Below are 16,079 nucleotides of genomic sequence, written 5' to 3'. Positions count from 1 at the left end.
TTTGAACAGAAAAGTCAGTCGGGGGAACAATTATGAAAATGGTTGCAGTTATCCCAAAGCAGCGATGTGGACAGCAGCTGTGTGGGAACTAAACTCAAAACCAAACTAGTCAAAAAGCCTTCCGACATCAAAGCTCAGAGGCGTGATGAGTCAGAACTGACATGTGGCTTTCCACACACTCTTCTCATGACGCTCTGTTTACAGGCCACTGCATAGGGGATGGGTTTAAGACAGGCACGCCATAGCGTACACAAACACACACATGGAAGCGGTTTACGTGGCTAATGGGCAGACCAAGAGGAAAAGTGAGAGACTGCTAGTGAAACACCACATCCCAACAAACGTCCAGCTGCGTAATGATTGTCTCTAGGAGTCAGCGTGCTGCCCCAATTCCACCAATTTATTATACTCAAGCACAGTCCATTTGTGGTTGCATGGCTGTGTAGCTTCAGGCCAAGGATTCGTCTGAAAGCAAGCAGTGTGGTCGACCATTTCCTAGTCACTGGCCTAAAACACCATTGTCAAAATCCCCACATCACTTAAGGACATGTTTGCTATGCACAGAACGCCAAGTACATTAATAGAAGTGATATTGTCAAAAAAGAATTCATAGAAGAGTGAGTTAAAAGTTAAAATCCTGGTGTTCTTCTTGACTCTGAGCTCACTTTTATTCCACACATCAATAATTTTCTTCAAATAGTAAAACAGTTTGCCCAAATCTCTCTCAGGCCAACAAGGAGGCCTGTGGTCTTCCTAACAAATTCTGCTACGCATATTTTAACTAAAAACTAGAAGAAGATCTCACACCATCCAGTTGTAAAATTGCTGCATTTACTCCCAGTTAGCTTCACGATCGATTTTAACGTAAGTGTATTGGTTTTAAAATGTCAGAATAACAGCTCCTTCGTACCTCTCTGAATGAACTCCTTTATTAATCCATATGAACTCACATGGTTCTCCTTGTCCTCTGACACAGGACTTAGTATCTCCAAGAGCAAATACAAAAAATCACAGCAAGGCATATTTACAATGTGAAGCCTACCAGAGATATGGGTTAGAAAGAATATTAAGACTTTTAAAACACAAATAATAACCCACCGTGAAACAATGGCCTTTAAATAAAACACCTGCTTTTACTTCTCCTTTACACCATTATCTTATTAAGACGTTTATTCTTCCCATTAATTACTTACTTATTTTTATATATATTGTATTTGATATCTTTTCATTTAATAAACTCTTATGCACTTTGTATTAATATTTAATCATGTGTATTTATTTAACTAATTATTTTTATGCCTCCTATGGTTATTATGATTAATTAATATTTTAATCTTTTTTACACCACTGTTTCCCCAGTCGGATTGAATTTGACTGCTCTTAATAAGACACTTCCTCACTGGTCCGCCCACATTCAACCACAGTATTTACCATTTTATCCTTGCTTCTTACTGATTATTATCTGTTTGTTTTTGGGGGCCATGAGTGGATAATGATACTGGGTTGTTGTTTTTATTCTCGTATCTATATTGTTAAGAAACTTTGAGCTGATTGTGTGTAAAAAAATTTCTATACAAACAAAGTTTTGATTGAATTCAAACAAATAAGCAATTGAAACACCACAGGTTTTATCTCAAAGTCTTTGGAACTTAAAAAAACAAAAGAAAAACACTATGTGTTATAAGCTTAAATCTGAGCACAAACAGAGAACAATATGTATTTTCTGTGTCTGATTTGGTAGTACACATTATTTAATTTACTTCTGATGAAATCCATTTCAGACATCCAACGAAGTCTCATCACTTTGTGATTGTTTGTCTGACAGCCATTGTCCAAACATGATGTTTTGTGCTTGCGCCTATTATGGCTGTAACTATAAGATCAGTAAAGCACGCTCCATTACTTTGCTCTAAAACAAACAATAGTCATCAAAAGCTCATATATGAAAGCTGCTATTAGTGCGCTTGGATAAACTGTGAAGAATGTTGACATGTCAATGATAATCAGTTCAATTACCATGTCAAGATGCAATGGAAAAAAAAACTCAACTGCTATGCAGAAACAGTTCCAAATGCTTCTTCTTATCATCACATTAATGAAGTTGGAGAATAGCAGAACAGTGCTGGTCTCAATCGGTCTTGATGGTAATCTCAAATTCAGCCAGTCCGATCTGGAGTACCACAACACTAGTACTCAAATGTCTTGACCAAATTGCAAAGTGATGTGTTTTAATCTAGCACATAAAGAAAGTAACTATAGAAGTTGTCTTGGCAAGCCAGAAAACTGAAACTATCACCATCACCTGGAATCGTGTTGGGGATCCATAAGAACGTTTTGCATTATTGCAAAATACCTTCAGAATGTAATAGTTCACTGTTATTACTTCATATGTCCACAAAACTCCTCAACTAGCAGTGTTTTCCAACATATTTTATCATAGAGCTGGTAAGGGAATACCTGACCCAACAGGTTATTGGCATAGGGTTCTGGAATAATCATTCTCCAAGCATTATTTACGTTGTTTTTCTGCCTTGTATGTTTTAAACTTTGTATGAGAGTATTAGCAGTTTTCTTAAGCTGTCAACTTTGGGTTCAGATTTGCCCTGGGAATCATTTGTTCAGACTGCCTTTTTCTCCCCAAATGATGTTGAACTGGTTGCCTGGTGTACATTAGGGCTCAGATAGCAGCTTCATATGAGTCTTTTAGGACATTGTAACAAAAAAGGCATTCATTGGAAAACAATGTCTTCATTGAATTTAAAGAAAGGGTTAAGTTTTGAAGGGTTTCACCGTAAGTGCACAAGATTTTCTTCTTTTCCTGTTGTGAAAACATGTCATGGTAGCGCCAAGATGATATGATATCAAATCAAATGAATTGCCATAAATGCATAGTTTAAAAGCTGATGTTTGATCTTAGGCAACGATGGATCGCTTTCAAGCCATTTCTGTGGTCATGCTCATTGGTGCTTGAACCTCACAACAAAAGTGGATTTTGTTTGGGGAAAGACAGAAGAATGAAAGAGAAAAAAAAGCAAGTCTTTAAGAAAACACAACTTGCTTTATGACGAACATCTGGAAATCCCCTCTCAGAGAAAGAAGGAAGGGTGGGAGAGCAAATATGTCGACTCTAATTATGTGTGTTGGCTGGGGGGCGCATGATAGGCAGGCACAGAGGTATCATGGTCATTATTTAATTAAGTTGGAGTCGTAGCTTAAAGACTGACCTGAGCTCAGACTTCAACACCCCAGAGAACAGCTGAGATTGAACACACAGGGAGCGAGGGCCCCCTCCTTCACAGAACTCCGGATGCTGTTGCTGTACCTGCAACTTATCAAGATCATCATTGTTCCATTGTCCACTGGCAATGTTTTCAGGCTTGCCTTTTGAAAGATTATTTTTCACAGTACGTTTTTAAAGTCAGGACTAGTCATTGGTGATATACATGAATGTACACTGTAAAAATACTAGGTTGTTTACACTAAAGATAGAAAATAATATAAGTAAAGGCTTATGACTTATGTCTAGCATGCAATACCAGCTCTAAAGAAAACATGTGCTTGTGTAGTCTGTACTGACAGTCTGACTTAAAGAGATCCTGTATTGTTTTTACAAGTTTGGCCTAAAATCTTTGAAATGTACTTATTAGAGGAACTTTGCATAATGAAAACACATTATGCACCATATTTATTTAATTGCTTTTTAAAAAAAATAGGAATACTTAGAGTTTTAGAGCCTTGTTCTGCCATCTTTCCCATCACAGTGAAGCATTCAGCCTGGTTTTTAGATCCTTTGGTCAGAATGACAACTTGGAAAAGTTAAAGATGCCAATGTAAACCTATTTTATCAACCAATAAAAAAAATAAATAAATTGTTCCAACTCTGCGGTTTCGTAGTAGACAATGAGGCAGAGAAGAAGAGCTCTCCTAAGGGGCCTTTACTCTCCCTTAAACAGTGCGCCACCGACGTTATGATGGCTGAGATTACCGAGACACACAAACCCAAAGATAGAAGTCCTTTTGGGTGGGAGAAGGAATAGCCACTCGATCATACAGGTTTTTTTTTTTTTTTTTTAAACACCAAATCATTCAGCAGCCATGTTTAAGGAAAATGGAAAAGCACCGGATTAGCTTCAGAGAAACTCATGTAATCATAGGCAGAACAAGCATACTCCACTTAGAAAGAACCACTGTCGGCCCTGGAAGTGGAACCAAAGTCCCTCTTGCTGTGAGTTCGTTCCTTCATTGATTCATTCTCTATACCTTATTGTCCTGCACAAAGCTATTGGGAAATGCTGCAGCCTGTTCTAGATAAACAGGATATAAGTCTATAGCAGGACAAATAATTCCAATTCCACACAACCTGACTCATGCCTATTGAGTATTCAATGAAGCCACCACACAGCACAAGACCTTGGACAATGAGAGGAAATCAAAAGTTCACGGAGAAGCTTGTGTCTACAATACTTTTACTCTTGTTGCTGCTGTAATGAATTGAATTTCCCCTCTGTCGGATAGATAAGTCTATCTGGAATGATCAAGAACAGTGGTTCTCAAACGTTTTTGGCTTAAGCACCCCCTTTGTCTTATTTCTGAATTCAGGTTCCCCCTTTGTCTGACTAGAACATTAGAACATTCTAATCAAGATCATTTCTATCACAATTTTGTGTGTTTTGTGTCATTTTGTGTATTTTGTTGTTGTTTGTCCTTTTTATCAGTCAGTATAATGTCTTATTTTGTGTATTTTTGTTGTTGTGTGGTATTATTTAAATCATTATCTCTCAGTGTGTGTGTTTTTTTTGGTGTCGTCTGGTTGTTTTTTATGTAGTTTTGTATGTTTCTCTGTTTTTTTGTAGTAATCTTGTGTATTTTCCTCTCATTTAGTGTGTCTTTGTTGTTGTTTTGTGTGTTGCTGATAATAGTAGGATTTTTTCTCTTTTAGTGCGTGTGTTTTTGCTGTTATTTTGTATATTTTGTTGTTGATTGTCTGTTCTTTTTATTATTCAGTATATTTTTCTCTTCTTTTGTGTGTTTTTGTTGTCGTTGTGTTGTGAGTTGCTGAAAACATTTAGTATGATTATCACTTTTAGCTGAAAATAAACATTGTAAAACCCCATATTTTTAATGATTTAATTTTGCAAATCCCCCCCCCCCCCCCCGCCCCCCCAGCTGGGTTCACACCAAATGCGTCTTCTGCGGCACCAGATGCATCTGCCACAAGAAACGTACCGCAGGATCAAAAAATGTCCCCATTCGCTTCATACGCACATCTGAAGCAAAGTCCTGCCCACCAGCGACACATCCAACTGGGTGAGTTTCACTGCCTGCTTTTTCTCCTCTCATAAACATAAACCAACAGTGAAAAAAGCCGGTGTGATTAGCGGCTAATGCTATGCTAGCTCAGTGCTACAGAGAGAACTTTTACCTGCTACTACCACCTCCTCACTGATTCTCCTCCACACCTAATCCTTCCTAGTGCGGTCCTGGTTATAAAGGGCGTGTCATACAGCTCCAGGTGGTCACACAGCTTCTACTCCATGGTTGAATGGGTGAACAGACCAGTGTCCATGTTGACGGCCTGACGTCATTGTCAACAAAGACTCTGACTGGCTTTCATCATGCGAAACAGTTGCAGGAGTTCAATATTTTCAAGTCTTGCGAATGTGCAGATATGCGTAAAATCGGGAGCGCGGATCGGACCGCGCTGCCGCACGGGTAAGATTTCGCATCTGGGCCGCATCGCTCCATTGACTTTGTATGTAATCTTGATATACGGACATTTCGTGACGCATCCGGTGTGAACGCAGCATCAAGTATCCCCTGTAGTGCCATCCTGTACCCCTAGGGGTACACATACCCACATTTGAGAAAGACTGATCGAGAATATCAAAGAAAATATTTTATTTAGGTGAAACTATAATTTATCAACACTGCAACTCAAATCTAGATTAAAATAATGTAAAGAACCAATGAAATATTACTATGCTTATGCCATTCATTACATTATTATACATTGTGTAGTTATTTCAGGATTGGAACTCTTAGACTGTTGTTTTATTCTGTATTGTTGAACCATATCTAATAGAGCCATTACTGAGTGATGCTGAGAACTTCTTACACTTTGATGTGGTTGGCATTTAAACGCCTGCTAGGGCATTTCTTTTACTGGCTATACATAGTGAGTGTTATTATTTATAAACGTGAGGGCAATTAGGGTTTCTCTTTTATCAGCGTGAACAACATTTACAGATGAAACAGGTTTACAGTAAATTTGAATGAAAAATACCTCTAATGGAGCTTCAGAAAACACTGCCACTTTCTTCCTTTTTCTCTCTTTCTTCACATTGGCTCCACTTTTGGACGACACTGTAACATGACTTACTTTTGTTCCTCTAATCAGTGTCAGTGTAAAGCACAGGCATGCATGGATCTTCCTAACAAGCTCTACCGTCGTGAAACCTTGTTCTCAGGACTAAAATAACATGAAAGAGGTTGAATGAAATAGACTTCAATACTCAAGGGCTGGCCCAGTATCTTATTACTTGTGGAGCAGCAGTGGTATGCCAAACAATGTCAACAATCACACACAATTAGGATCTGGTAGGCTCAGAGAAAAAGACTGAACAAACAGTTAACATCTTAGGGTGACTTGGAAAAGAAAGAGGGATTAAGAAAACAGTAATGAATGTCCGTTCAAAGGTTGTTTTTGTTCTTTTTTCTTGTTTACAGCTAACACTAAGACGAATAAGAACACAAATTCAGAGAAAATAAATAATGCTTTCTTGTGGTAGAAAGTATGCTGCTGTGGACTTTCCAAATTGTTTTAGACAGCAGAAAGAAGATAAAAGTGTAGAAGCCAGCCACACCAAGTAATTTACAGTAAAAATGATAATGTCTTTATATTTTAAATGTCATTTTGAAAATAGCTGTGCTTTGTCTGCAACAAGGTCAAGAAGGTCACAACACTAGTCTTTTTTGTAGTTTTCTTAGTGTCCGTGAGTTTCTAATAGTCTGGCAAGAGCCAGATTGATGTGTAGCCCCTCACAAATTCTGAACTGCTCCAAACAGCCTCTGGTGCAGTTCCATGAGCTAACCAGTTGAGGGGCTGTTACTGGAGTAGAGAAAAGCAGAAACCTGAAGAAGAGGCTCTCATCTATTGGTCAAAATGAGCAACAACATTCAACAACGGAGCAGCAACAAGTTGCTTTTGGTGGTCCTTTTTTGCACGATCACGTGTTGTTCCTGACCACCCACAATGCCGTGCTCTAAACGTAATCTCGGATACTTCCTGTTTTTAGACCGCTCAGAACGTGCTAGCATTCACAGCGTACCTAATCGCTCTACGATTTGATTGGAAACGCTCTGAGACAGGCATAAACAATCGCTCTAGAATTTGCCAGTTTGATCCACTTTGTTTTTGTGTTCACACCGCCCAAACGAGCCGGACTATCAGAGCAAACGAATCGTAGAGCGTTTTATCCACTCTTCTTCTTTTCTGAAACGGGTCCAAAATTGATTTTGTGTTGTCTGCATCTCAAATTGAAATGTAGATGGTCCCAGGTTTCTTGGCTTTCTCCTCTCATACTCCTAGTCCTAAAGAACAGACATAATTCAAATGTGTCTTGTTATCAACACATTGCTGCATTTTCTTCCTCCTGTGAGGTGGTTACCAACTTAATTTTTTTTTTTTTTAATTATGCACCAAGCAAGTACAATATTTGTCTTTCAAATGTAGTGGAGTGAAAGTAATAGTAAAATAAAAGTATTCCCCTAAAATAACACTTAAGTCAAGCACAGATATACTTACCCCAGAAATGTTATATATTTCATTAAGGTTGTTTATTTTATAAATCTTTATGCTTTTATCATATTATTATAATTTGGGAGAACTTCCACTACAAATTTGCCATTGACTAATAAGTAAGTGTTGCTTTGTATTGAGATCATCACTCACAGGCTTTGGAAAGATGAACTAATGTGTTTGAAGTTGAAGTCAAAGCTGATGGGAATTCAGAACAACTCTAAATGATTTAACAAAGAAATTAGGTTGATGATTTTTTTCATTTATGAAAGGTAAATCCCACTGCTGAAACAGATTATACCTCTCAAATTGTCATTTGAATTTTTTATTTAAAAATCCTTTTATTCATGTTTTATGGAAGTTAAAAAGAAGCTCGGCTTGGCTTTAGTTTTTCTCTGCTCTAAAATCAACTAAAACTCTTTCATAGTCACATGTCATCAAAGTTCCTCTCTATTCCTCTTCTTCCCAAAAGTCCATCCCATTCGCTAGACTATTAGGAGCCAGACGGAGAGCCGTCATCAGCAATTAGCCTCATGTCAAAGGTTGAGCCCAGAAATTGAAAATTTGTCAACCAAATTTGCCCAAGTTTAGAAATGAAACTTGAAGCTTTTGCAACTTGAGTCAGATGGTTTGGCAGTGGTTGGATGTTCGCTGTCGGAACAGATCAAAGAATCAGACATCTGACGCACATTGGGGAGGCAATAAGTAATGACGTTGTACCCAGATCCCTGCTTTGTTCTGCCAATTTCATTTCCTGAGAAGTGAGACTGGTTCCACTGTTAGTCTCACGATAAAGTCATTTAGAACACTTTTCATCTTAAATGTACTATATAAATACATTTACATATAAAATAATATAATTCAAACATGTGAAATCTTAAATCCATCAATGGGTTTAAGCAACTTCTCACTTTAGAGGAAAATAAACATTGTTAAACAGCAGCAGAAGATAAAATATAAAAGTAGATTTAATTATAGCAGAATCCTTTTCACAATAGCATCTTATTAACAACCATTACAGTCAACTAAAATATCTGTATCTGATTAAATTATTTCATCCACATATGTTCAAATACATTTTGTAAAGAAGATCAATTATTAGTTAATACGAAGGGAAGAAAATCTATTTGACCAGAAAAGCAATGCAATTCAACAACTTATTTATTGTGTGTTTTCAATAAGATGGACTGAAAAGTCAAAAAGATGAAGAAAATTGTTTTCATTTAAGAAAGAAACAGTAAAAATATTTACCAGCGTCATTCTTTAAATATGTGTATGTGTATGGAGGACATTCACAGATATGAAGTTTGTTCGAAACATGTTGTAGCTTAAGAGAGACCATTAATATCTATTGTACTAATTCAACCTTCAACATTGCACTTAAAGAAATACATCGTTGCTTCAGAATTGAAATATTTCCATGAACTGGAGAAGAAAACAGCAGTCAGTATCACACTTTATTTATCAGTATATTCACTGTTTCTATAGCAGGAGTCTGGTCAGGAGGACTAAACATACTTATTGAAGACTACGGAAGCAAATAAAAATGAAAAAACTGCTATCCGGGCCGTTGCTGGAGCAGAGAAACAGAAACTATTGACCCATCTATTAACTCACTCAGTGCCATTGACGAGAAAACATTTGTGTTTTTTCACGGAGATTACTAGAACTAGATATTGATGAGTTCCCTCAACTGTGAGTCAGATAGCAAAATAATAGGTGACATGGAGGTGGTAGCAGCGCACCTTTGAATGCAGAGCTCAGAGGGAGAGGAAAGGAGTTTACGAGACAGAAAATGGCGCTACGAGAGATGATGTTGATGTTCCTACAAGCGCACAGACGATCAGAACATGTGTGGAACTTTAGCGGATTATTGGAGTGTGGCAATGGTGAGATAAAAAGGGGCGAGCAGTGAGATTCGGCATGTCCTCGAGGAGGAGGAAGTTACGTGTGTGCAGACTGACGGGAGATAAAGTTGGAGGAATGCCAAAATACAGTAAGAAATCTATTCAACTCTGACCTAGAGAGCAAAATATTTATTTATTTATTTTTTTTTTTTTTCTTCTTTTTATAATAGAGAGCAAAATAATAATAATTTTCTCATCAAAAGCCTGGTCTCAGTGTTTTTTTGTTTCATATAAAGAAACAATGTTCAGATGTTAGAGTTGTCACTAAAGCAAAAAAAAATAGCTTTAAAGTCACTGACAGTGTTTTTTTTTTTTTTAGAAAAAGGCTTTTTTCTCAGCTTTTTGCTCTGAAACTAAAGATTTGTGTCAAACTTGCTCTTTTCAAAATTACAAAAGAACGAAACGAGCCACAAACAATATATTTTTTTTTGATGAAAGTAGAGGCTTCAGTCTTTCGGAATCTGGTGTCAGATTTCAGATAGTCATAGTAGAAATTATTGTGTGGGTCTTTAAAATCAGTCAAAATGCTCAAAAACGGCTGTCACTGAGGGGGGTAGAAAATCTGAAAATGGCTGGCACTGAATAAGTTAAGAGTGAACAGAAACGTCTCCTTCCTTCGTTGGTTCTTTAACAACATTCAACAATACAGCAGCAACAAGTTGTCATACTTTTGGTGGTTTTAAAGCCCTGTTTTGCGCAGTCACCGGCTCTCCTGACCACCCACAATGCCATGCAATCGATGTGATTGCTGACACTTCCTGTTTTCAGTCCGCTCCGCACGCGCTTGCATTCATAGCACATCTCATCACACTCGGCTTTGTTTGGAAATGCCCACAGACGGACAGAAATAATATCTCTAGGACTTGCCTGTTTGATCCGCTCCAGACTTTGTTGTAAAACCTTAATTTAAAAGTGTGTATAAATGCCTTTAAGGCCTAACATGTACATTTATAACAATGCAGATTCATTTGAGGTTATATTCTGAACAATTTTTCTGAGTTTTGGTACCCTCTTTGTAGTTTGAAAACAATCAAACACTTACCCACGATGGGTCAAGGCTATAGGTATGCTGATGGTCGTCCAGATCTTGCTCTTGTTTAGCTTGCTGGAACTCATGCCTCAATCTCTGTATCCGGTCATGGTTACTGGGAGTGATCTGACTGCTGCAATTAAGAAAGGAAGAGAGTGAGTCAGGTATTATGGGGTTTTAGACAAATCCAATACAGCAGCTTTCATTTTGAAGCACCTTTAGCTGATATATTCTTTCCAGTGGGGTTTTTCCCCCGTTTGAATGCATCACCTGACCACTTTACCAACCCTGTAAATTGCACAGGAAATCTCTGGATCTGACAGTTGTGACTTCTTTTTGTGCGCTGTCTGACCTTCTAGATGCTTTTTCTTCCCACCCTCGTCGACTGCAAACATCCCTCGTAACTAAACGTCTCCCATGTGCACCATTGTGTGAGATGCATGCGTCGTTTAGACTGCAGAAAAATGTTGGCCTTTTATGGTGCGTAGTCATTAAACACTGAGGAAAACCCTCATTTACATCCCCTTCATAAAAGGGCTTTGATGGGCCTGTCAATAGGAATCAATAGCTTCCCTCAGCTTAATCAGGCTTGCCTTTTATCACTAGCCACAGAAGCAGCGGATGACAAAATGCATAATTATGATGGGACAACTGCCTTGATAATAGGCCTGCATTTATGCATGCCACAGGGATGAAAGTGGCCAAAGGTTAGGAATGTGTTGCAGAGAGAAGGGATGGGGGCGCAGGGATGTATAGAGTGCAGAGGATAGGGTGAGGGAAGGAGCAGGAGATTAGGGTAGGAGGGGTGCTCTAGTGGACGGTGCAGAGTACAAAAAGGGAAAGGTTAATCATGAGCATGTGAGAAAAAGAGAGAAGAACAAGATGAAGCGGCCCAAGTCTCTCACAGGGCTGGGAGCAGAAAATAAAGAGCCGGAAACAAAGCCTAGAAGATAGTGTAGGAAGGGGTGTCAAACACATTTTAGTTCAAGGGTCAAATACGGTGCAGTTTGAGCTTTTGGGCCACAGATTGTTTGTAGGTAAAAAGAGTCAATTTAACATTAATGTGCTGTTGTTTGCACTTCCACAAATACTGTAAATGATCAAGTATATGATTATATCAGTCCCTGCAGGATCTTCACTTAAATGTCCCTGATTTTGGGAATTTGGGGACATTTTGTAGAATAATTTAAGGAAATGAATCCAGAATTTGGAAAATTTGAGTGTTCTTACAATTTCAGCTTAAAAATGCCTGGAAAACTGAGCTCAGCAAATACTGAAGATTTTAATGGAATTTTTGAATTTGGAGGGGCTGAAATATCTACAAGTGAAATAGTTGCTAATTTATCAAATGTTTCATGGTTTTTTATCAAATTTTTACTTGAGCGGGCCAAATTTGATGCTCTAAAGGGCCGGACTTGGCCCTAAGACCTTCAGTTTGACACATGTCTGGTTTGCACTCTAACATATAAATGATAAAGTATGTGAACATATCAGTCCCTGCATGATCTTCAATTCAATTTCCCTGATTTATTATTATTTATTATTATGGAATAATTTGAGAAAAATTTGAATTGAATTGAATTTAAAAATGACTGCCGTCATGTAATATAAGAATGGGAAACTGAGCTCTGCAAATATTGTGGATTTTGATTGAATTTTTGTATTTGATGAGGCTGAGATATCTACAACTGAATTAGTTGTAATTTACAAAAATATACAATGTTTTTTCTCGAGTGGGCCACATTTGATGCTCTAAAGGGCCGGTTTTGGCCTCCAGACCTTGCATTTGACACACGTGCTGTAAAAGGACCCACTACCCTGTCAGTGTGTCTTTCAGAGCAGCACTTACAGGTGGCACCGTGATTGCTCATTTGGGCCTCGGAAATTTGGAGCAAAATTACAGCGATAATTACAGATTAGAATAAGCACATCCTCCTGATGATAATGGGCACTAGGACACACTGTCAATCAGGCTTCATTAAAAGTGCTACAAACTGTGGCTCATGAAAGGACACATGGATTGTAGCGTAATGAAACCTGAAGCATGACGTGAGACAGTCATGGTGGTGTTCTTATTGCCTGAATAAAATCTATTTTACGTGATATACATGGCTATTTAATTCCTATATATACATATATTATTCATACCTATGCAGGAGTGCTGGGTGCATACATTTTACATTTACTTTGGTTTTTGGATGGAGGCTTGATGTAAATCTTTCGTTAAGATGTTTTACTTTTAATAGTTTATTACAAAATCAATTAAATCAATGAAAATCATTCAAAACCAAACACATTATCAAAAGCTGTTAGACAGTTTTCTGTAATAGTCAAACAACCTATTTCTACCAAGCCAAAGATTCCACATGAATTCTTGCAAATAAGAATTAACTCATGGATCCTGCGACCTCATCCTGATCCTGATCATTGATCCATGATTATTTACACTTTCAAGGCTTGTAAAAAAAAAAAAAAAGTTGTATCACCATTAATAACCATACAGTAGGTCCGAATATATGGGCACGCAAATTAAATTTTTTATTTTAAATTGCAATAAAATGCACATTTTGATTTATTTATTTTTTTCCTCATCTGCGAATAATAATGTTCCTCCACAGCCTGACTATGTGAAATATTACTTAGTCCTAATTGTAAAACCCCACTTATTTATGTATATTTTATTTCTGTACTGTTAACTTAACCAATATCTATTATTTATTTTATTTTTATTGTACAATTATTCCTTTCTGTATTTGTATTTAGCTTTCTTGTTTGCTAGCTCTTTGGGTCTTTGGCTGCTGTAGTGTGTGAATTTCCGCATTGTGGGATAAAATAAAGTATAATCTAATCCAGATCCCATCCAATCTAAACTTGGTAAAAAACCAAACTGACATAACGAAGTCAAATTTCATAAAAATGGGTCAATTAGAAAAAAAGATGTGCATTTTTAAACATTTTGCCAGTGATAAATAAAGATTTCTCAGTTTTAGAATAAATCCAGAATCAGTATATTGATCCAGATACCCTTAAAAATGTCATGTGATCTTTTACGGTGTAAGGTCTGTTTGGTTCAAATTTTGTCAAAAATTGTTCAGTACTTTTGAGTTATTATGCTAAAAGACAAACACCTAAATATAAGCCTGTGAAAATATGATGTCCTTATTCTGAATAACTTGTACTGGATATTACATATTGTAAAATAAGAGTTTGCTGAGTCATGTTATCTGTATCTCAAACATCCACCATTGGGTTGCATGATCCACAAATCTCAAGCTGTAAACACTTCATACCACCTACTGCCCTCCTCTAACCGACTCTGACATTCATCGATCAATCGATTGATTATCTTAAATACTGGTTCAGTTTTTGAAGCAGTTCTGTGTAAAATGGAAGCAGGTTGAGCTTTGGAAAGAAATGTAAATGTGCTACATTACATCCACCAACGTGTTGCAAGCATAAATTACACTGAGTAGGTGCTGGAAGGTAGGGGAGAAACTTAACAAGGGATGAATTAGTCACGCTAGTTCAAAGGAGGCATGTCCATTATCTACTAGAGCTTCTCTTTTTGGTTCTCCACCCACTACGAGGGGAAAAAGATGGATAGGTTTAAGGGAAACATCTTAGCAGTTGTATTTGTGTGGGATATTTTTGCCGACTCCCTTAAACTTGTTATTGTATTTGGCAATTGAAAATTGTAATCGTAGGAGTTATTATTATTTTTCTTCCGCAACTCCTTTGTCGTGAAACTCTTCCTAGGCTATTAGCGCTGCACTAATTACACGTATGTCATCTCATAGGGGCAATGTCAAGGGTGTGCAGTCGATCTTTTTTTGCGCCAAAAAGGCAAAGTCAAAGTCACACCAAGACCAACATTTTCTATATCTCTACGAATATTTATCGTACATTTCTGAAAAGCTCAACTCAAGTGGAGTATTTTATTTTGTGGGACCAAATCTGTACGACCTACCAGTAAAAAGATAGGTAGGGGTCAAAGTTCATGACATCATAAATAAAAAGACCTTTTTCCCCTATAACTTGGCCACACATTGAGACACAGTGCTACATTGAGCAACATTTCCTTTCAATGTGTGACCTTGACCTTCGTTCAAGGTCATATTTCAGGTCAAGGTCAGTGTTCTGTGTGACTGGTGCCACCGCTATAACACTCATACAAAGTTCAAACAGCCTCATATTTGATACACATGATGACTGTCCAGCCCTAAACAAGAATCAACTTGGCCAAAATTGAGATACAGTGCTCAGACTAGTACCATTGAATAACATTTCCTTTAAATGTGTTAAACCTTGACCTTCATTCAAGGTCATATTTAAGGTCAAGGTCAGTCTTCTGTTTTTCCTGCATTATTACTTTCAATTTAATTACAAGAAAAAATAAATTAAAAAAATTAAGGGACATTACTCAACAACAAAATATACACATTGTGATATATACATAAATATACATTATTTATGATATTGATTGGGCGCACGGTGGCTTAGTGGTTCGCACGTCCGCCTCACAGCAAGAAGGTCCTGGGTTCAAGCCCTGGGGTGGACACTTGGGTCTTTTCTGTGTGGAGTTTGCATGTTCTCCCCGTGCTGCGTGGGTTTCCTCCAGGTACTCCGGCTTCCTCCCACAATCCAAAAACATGACTGTATGGTTGATTGGAGTCTCTAAATTGCCCATAGGAGTGAATGAATGAATGAGTGAGTGGTTGTCTGTCTGTGTTGCCCTGTGATGGACTGGAGCCCTGTCCAGGGTGTACCCCCGCCCAGCGCCCTATGAGAGCCGGAGATTGGCACCGGCAGACCCCTGCGACCCTGATAAATGGGAATAAGCGGGTATGAAGGTGGATGATATTGATTTTTTTCCCATACATTTTGCAAATAAAATTTTTAATTGCCGAATCCAGGTCTTGCCTCGTTAGTTGGTGTGATGATTCACAATATATCAGGTTTGTGTATAAAAATGCACATTGATAGTCTATAAAGACTGTAAAGTATGAGGTGCACCAGCGTTGGGGTCGCGTAATTGATATTTAATTACAAATATTGTGTAATTATAATTAGAGATGCACCGAAATGAAAATTTGTGGCCGAAGCCGAATAAAATATAAATGTACCCATTGTTTACACACATCAGCTGTTAATGCTATGTGCTAATGCTACACTAGTCTATGCAGAGAGACCCTACATCACTTGTGAACTGAGGAGGAAACGATGGGGATGTTTACGGATTCGTGGCTCACAGCGCTAACAACGGACTCGGTGACGGACGACGGAGAGCGGGAAGGAGAGAGTCTGGCTGTGTTTGTGTGCAGAAAGGAGGAGCTGCTGCTGCTCT

At 37.9% G+C, this 16,079-nt stretch overlaps 1 protein-coding gene across 2 annotated transcripts in view; it reads right to left on the bottom strand.

Annotated features, from left to right (window-relative positions):
• LOC114453931 (partitioning defective 3 homolog) overlaps positions 1–16,079 on the bottom strand; it is a 563,018-nt gene that overhangs the window by 13,595 nt on the left and 533,344 nt on the right. Inside the window, exon 22 of one of the 2 annotated variants that reach the window (XM_028433953.1) lies at positions 10,748–10,868. The exons of the other annotated variant lie outside the window; for it this stretch is intronic. Coding sequence (XP_028289754.1) covers positions 10,748–10,868 — 121 coding nt within the window. The remainder of the gene's footprint in view (positions 1–10,747; positions 10,869–16,079) is intronic. 2 annotated transcript variants of the gene reach the window in all.

The sequence above is a fragment of the Gouania willdenowi genome, chromosome 20 (assembly GCF_900634775.1).
Source record: "Gouania willdenowi chromosome 20, fGouWil2.1, whole genome shotgun sequence".
NCBI lineage: Eukaryota > Metazoa > Chordata > Actinopteri > Blenniiformes > Gobiesocidae > Gouania > Gouania willdenowi.
The sequence above is the reverse complement of the archived record's forward strand: the minus strand, read 5'-3'. Positions and strand labels throughout refer to the sequence as shown.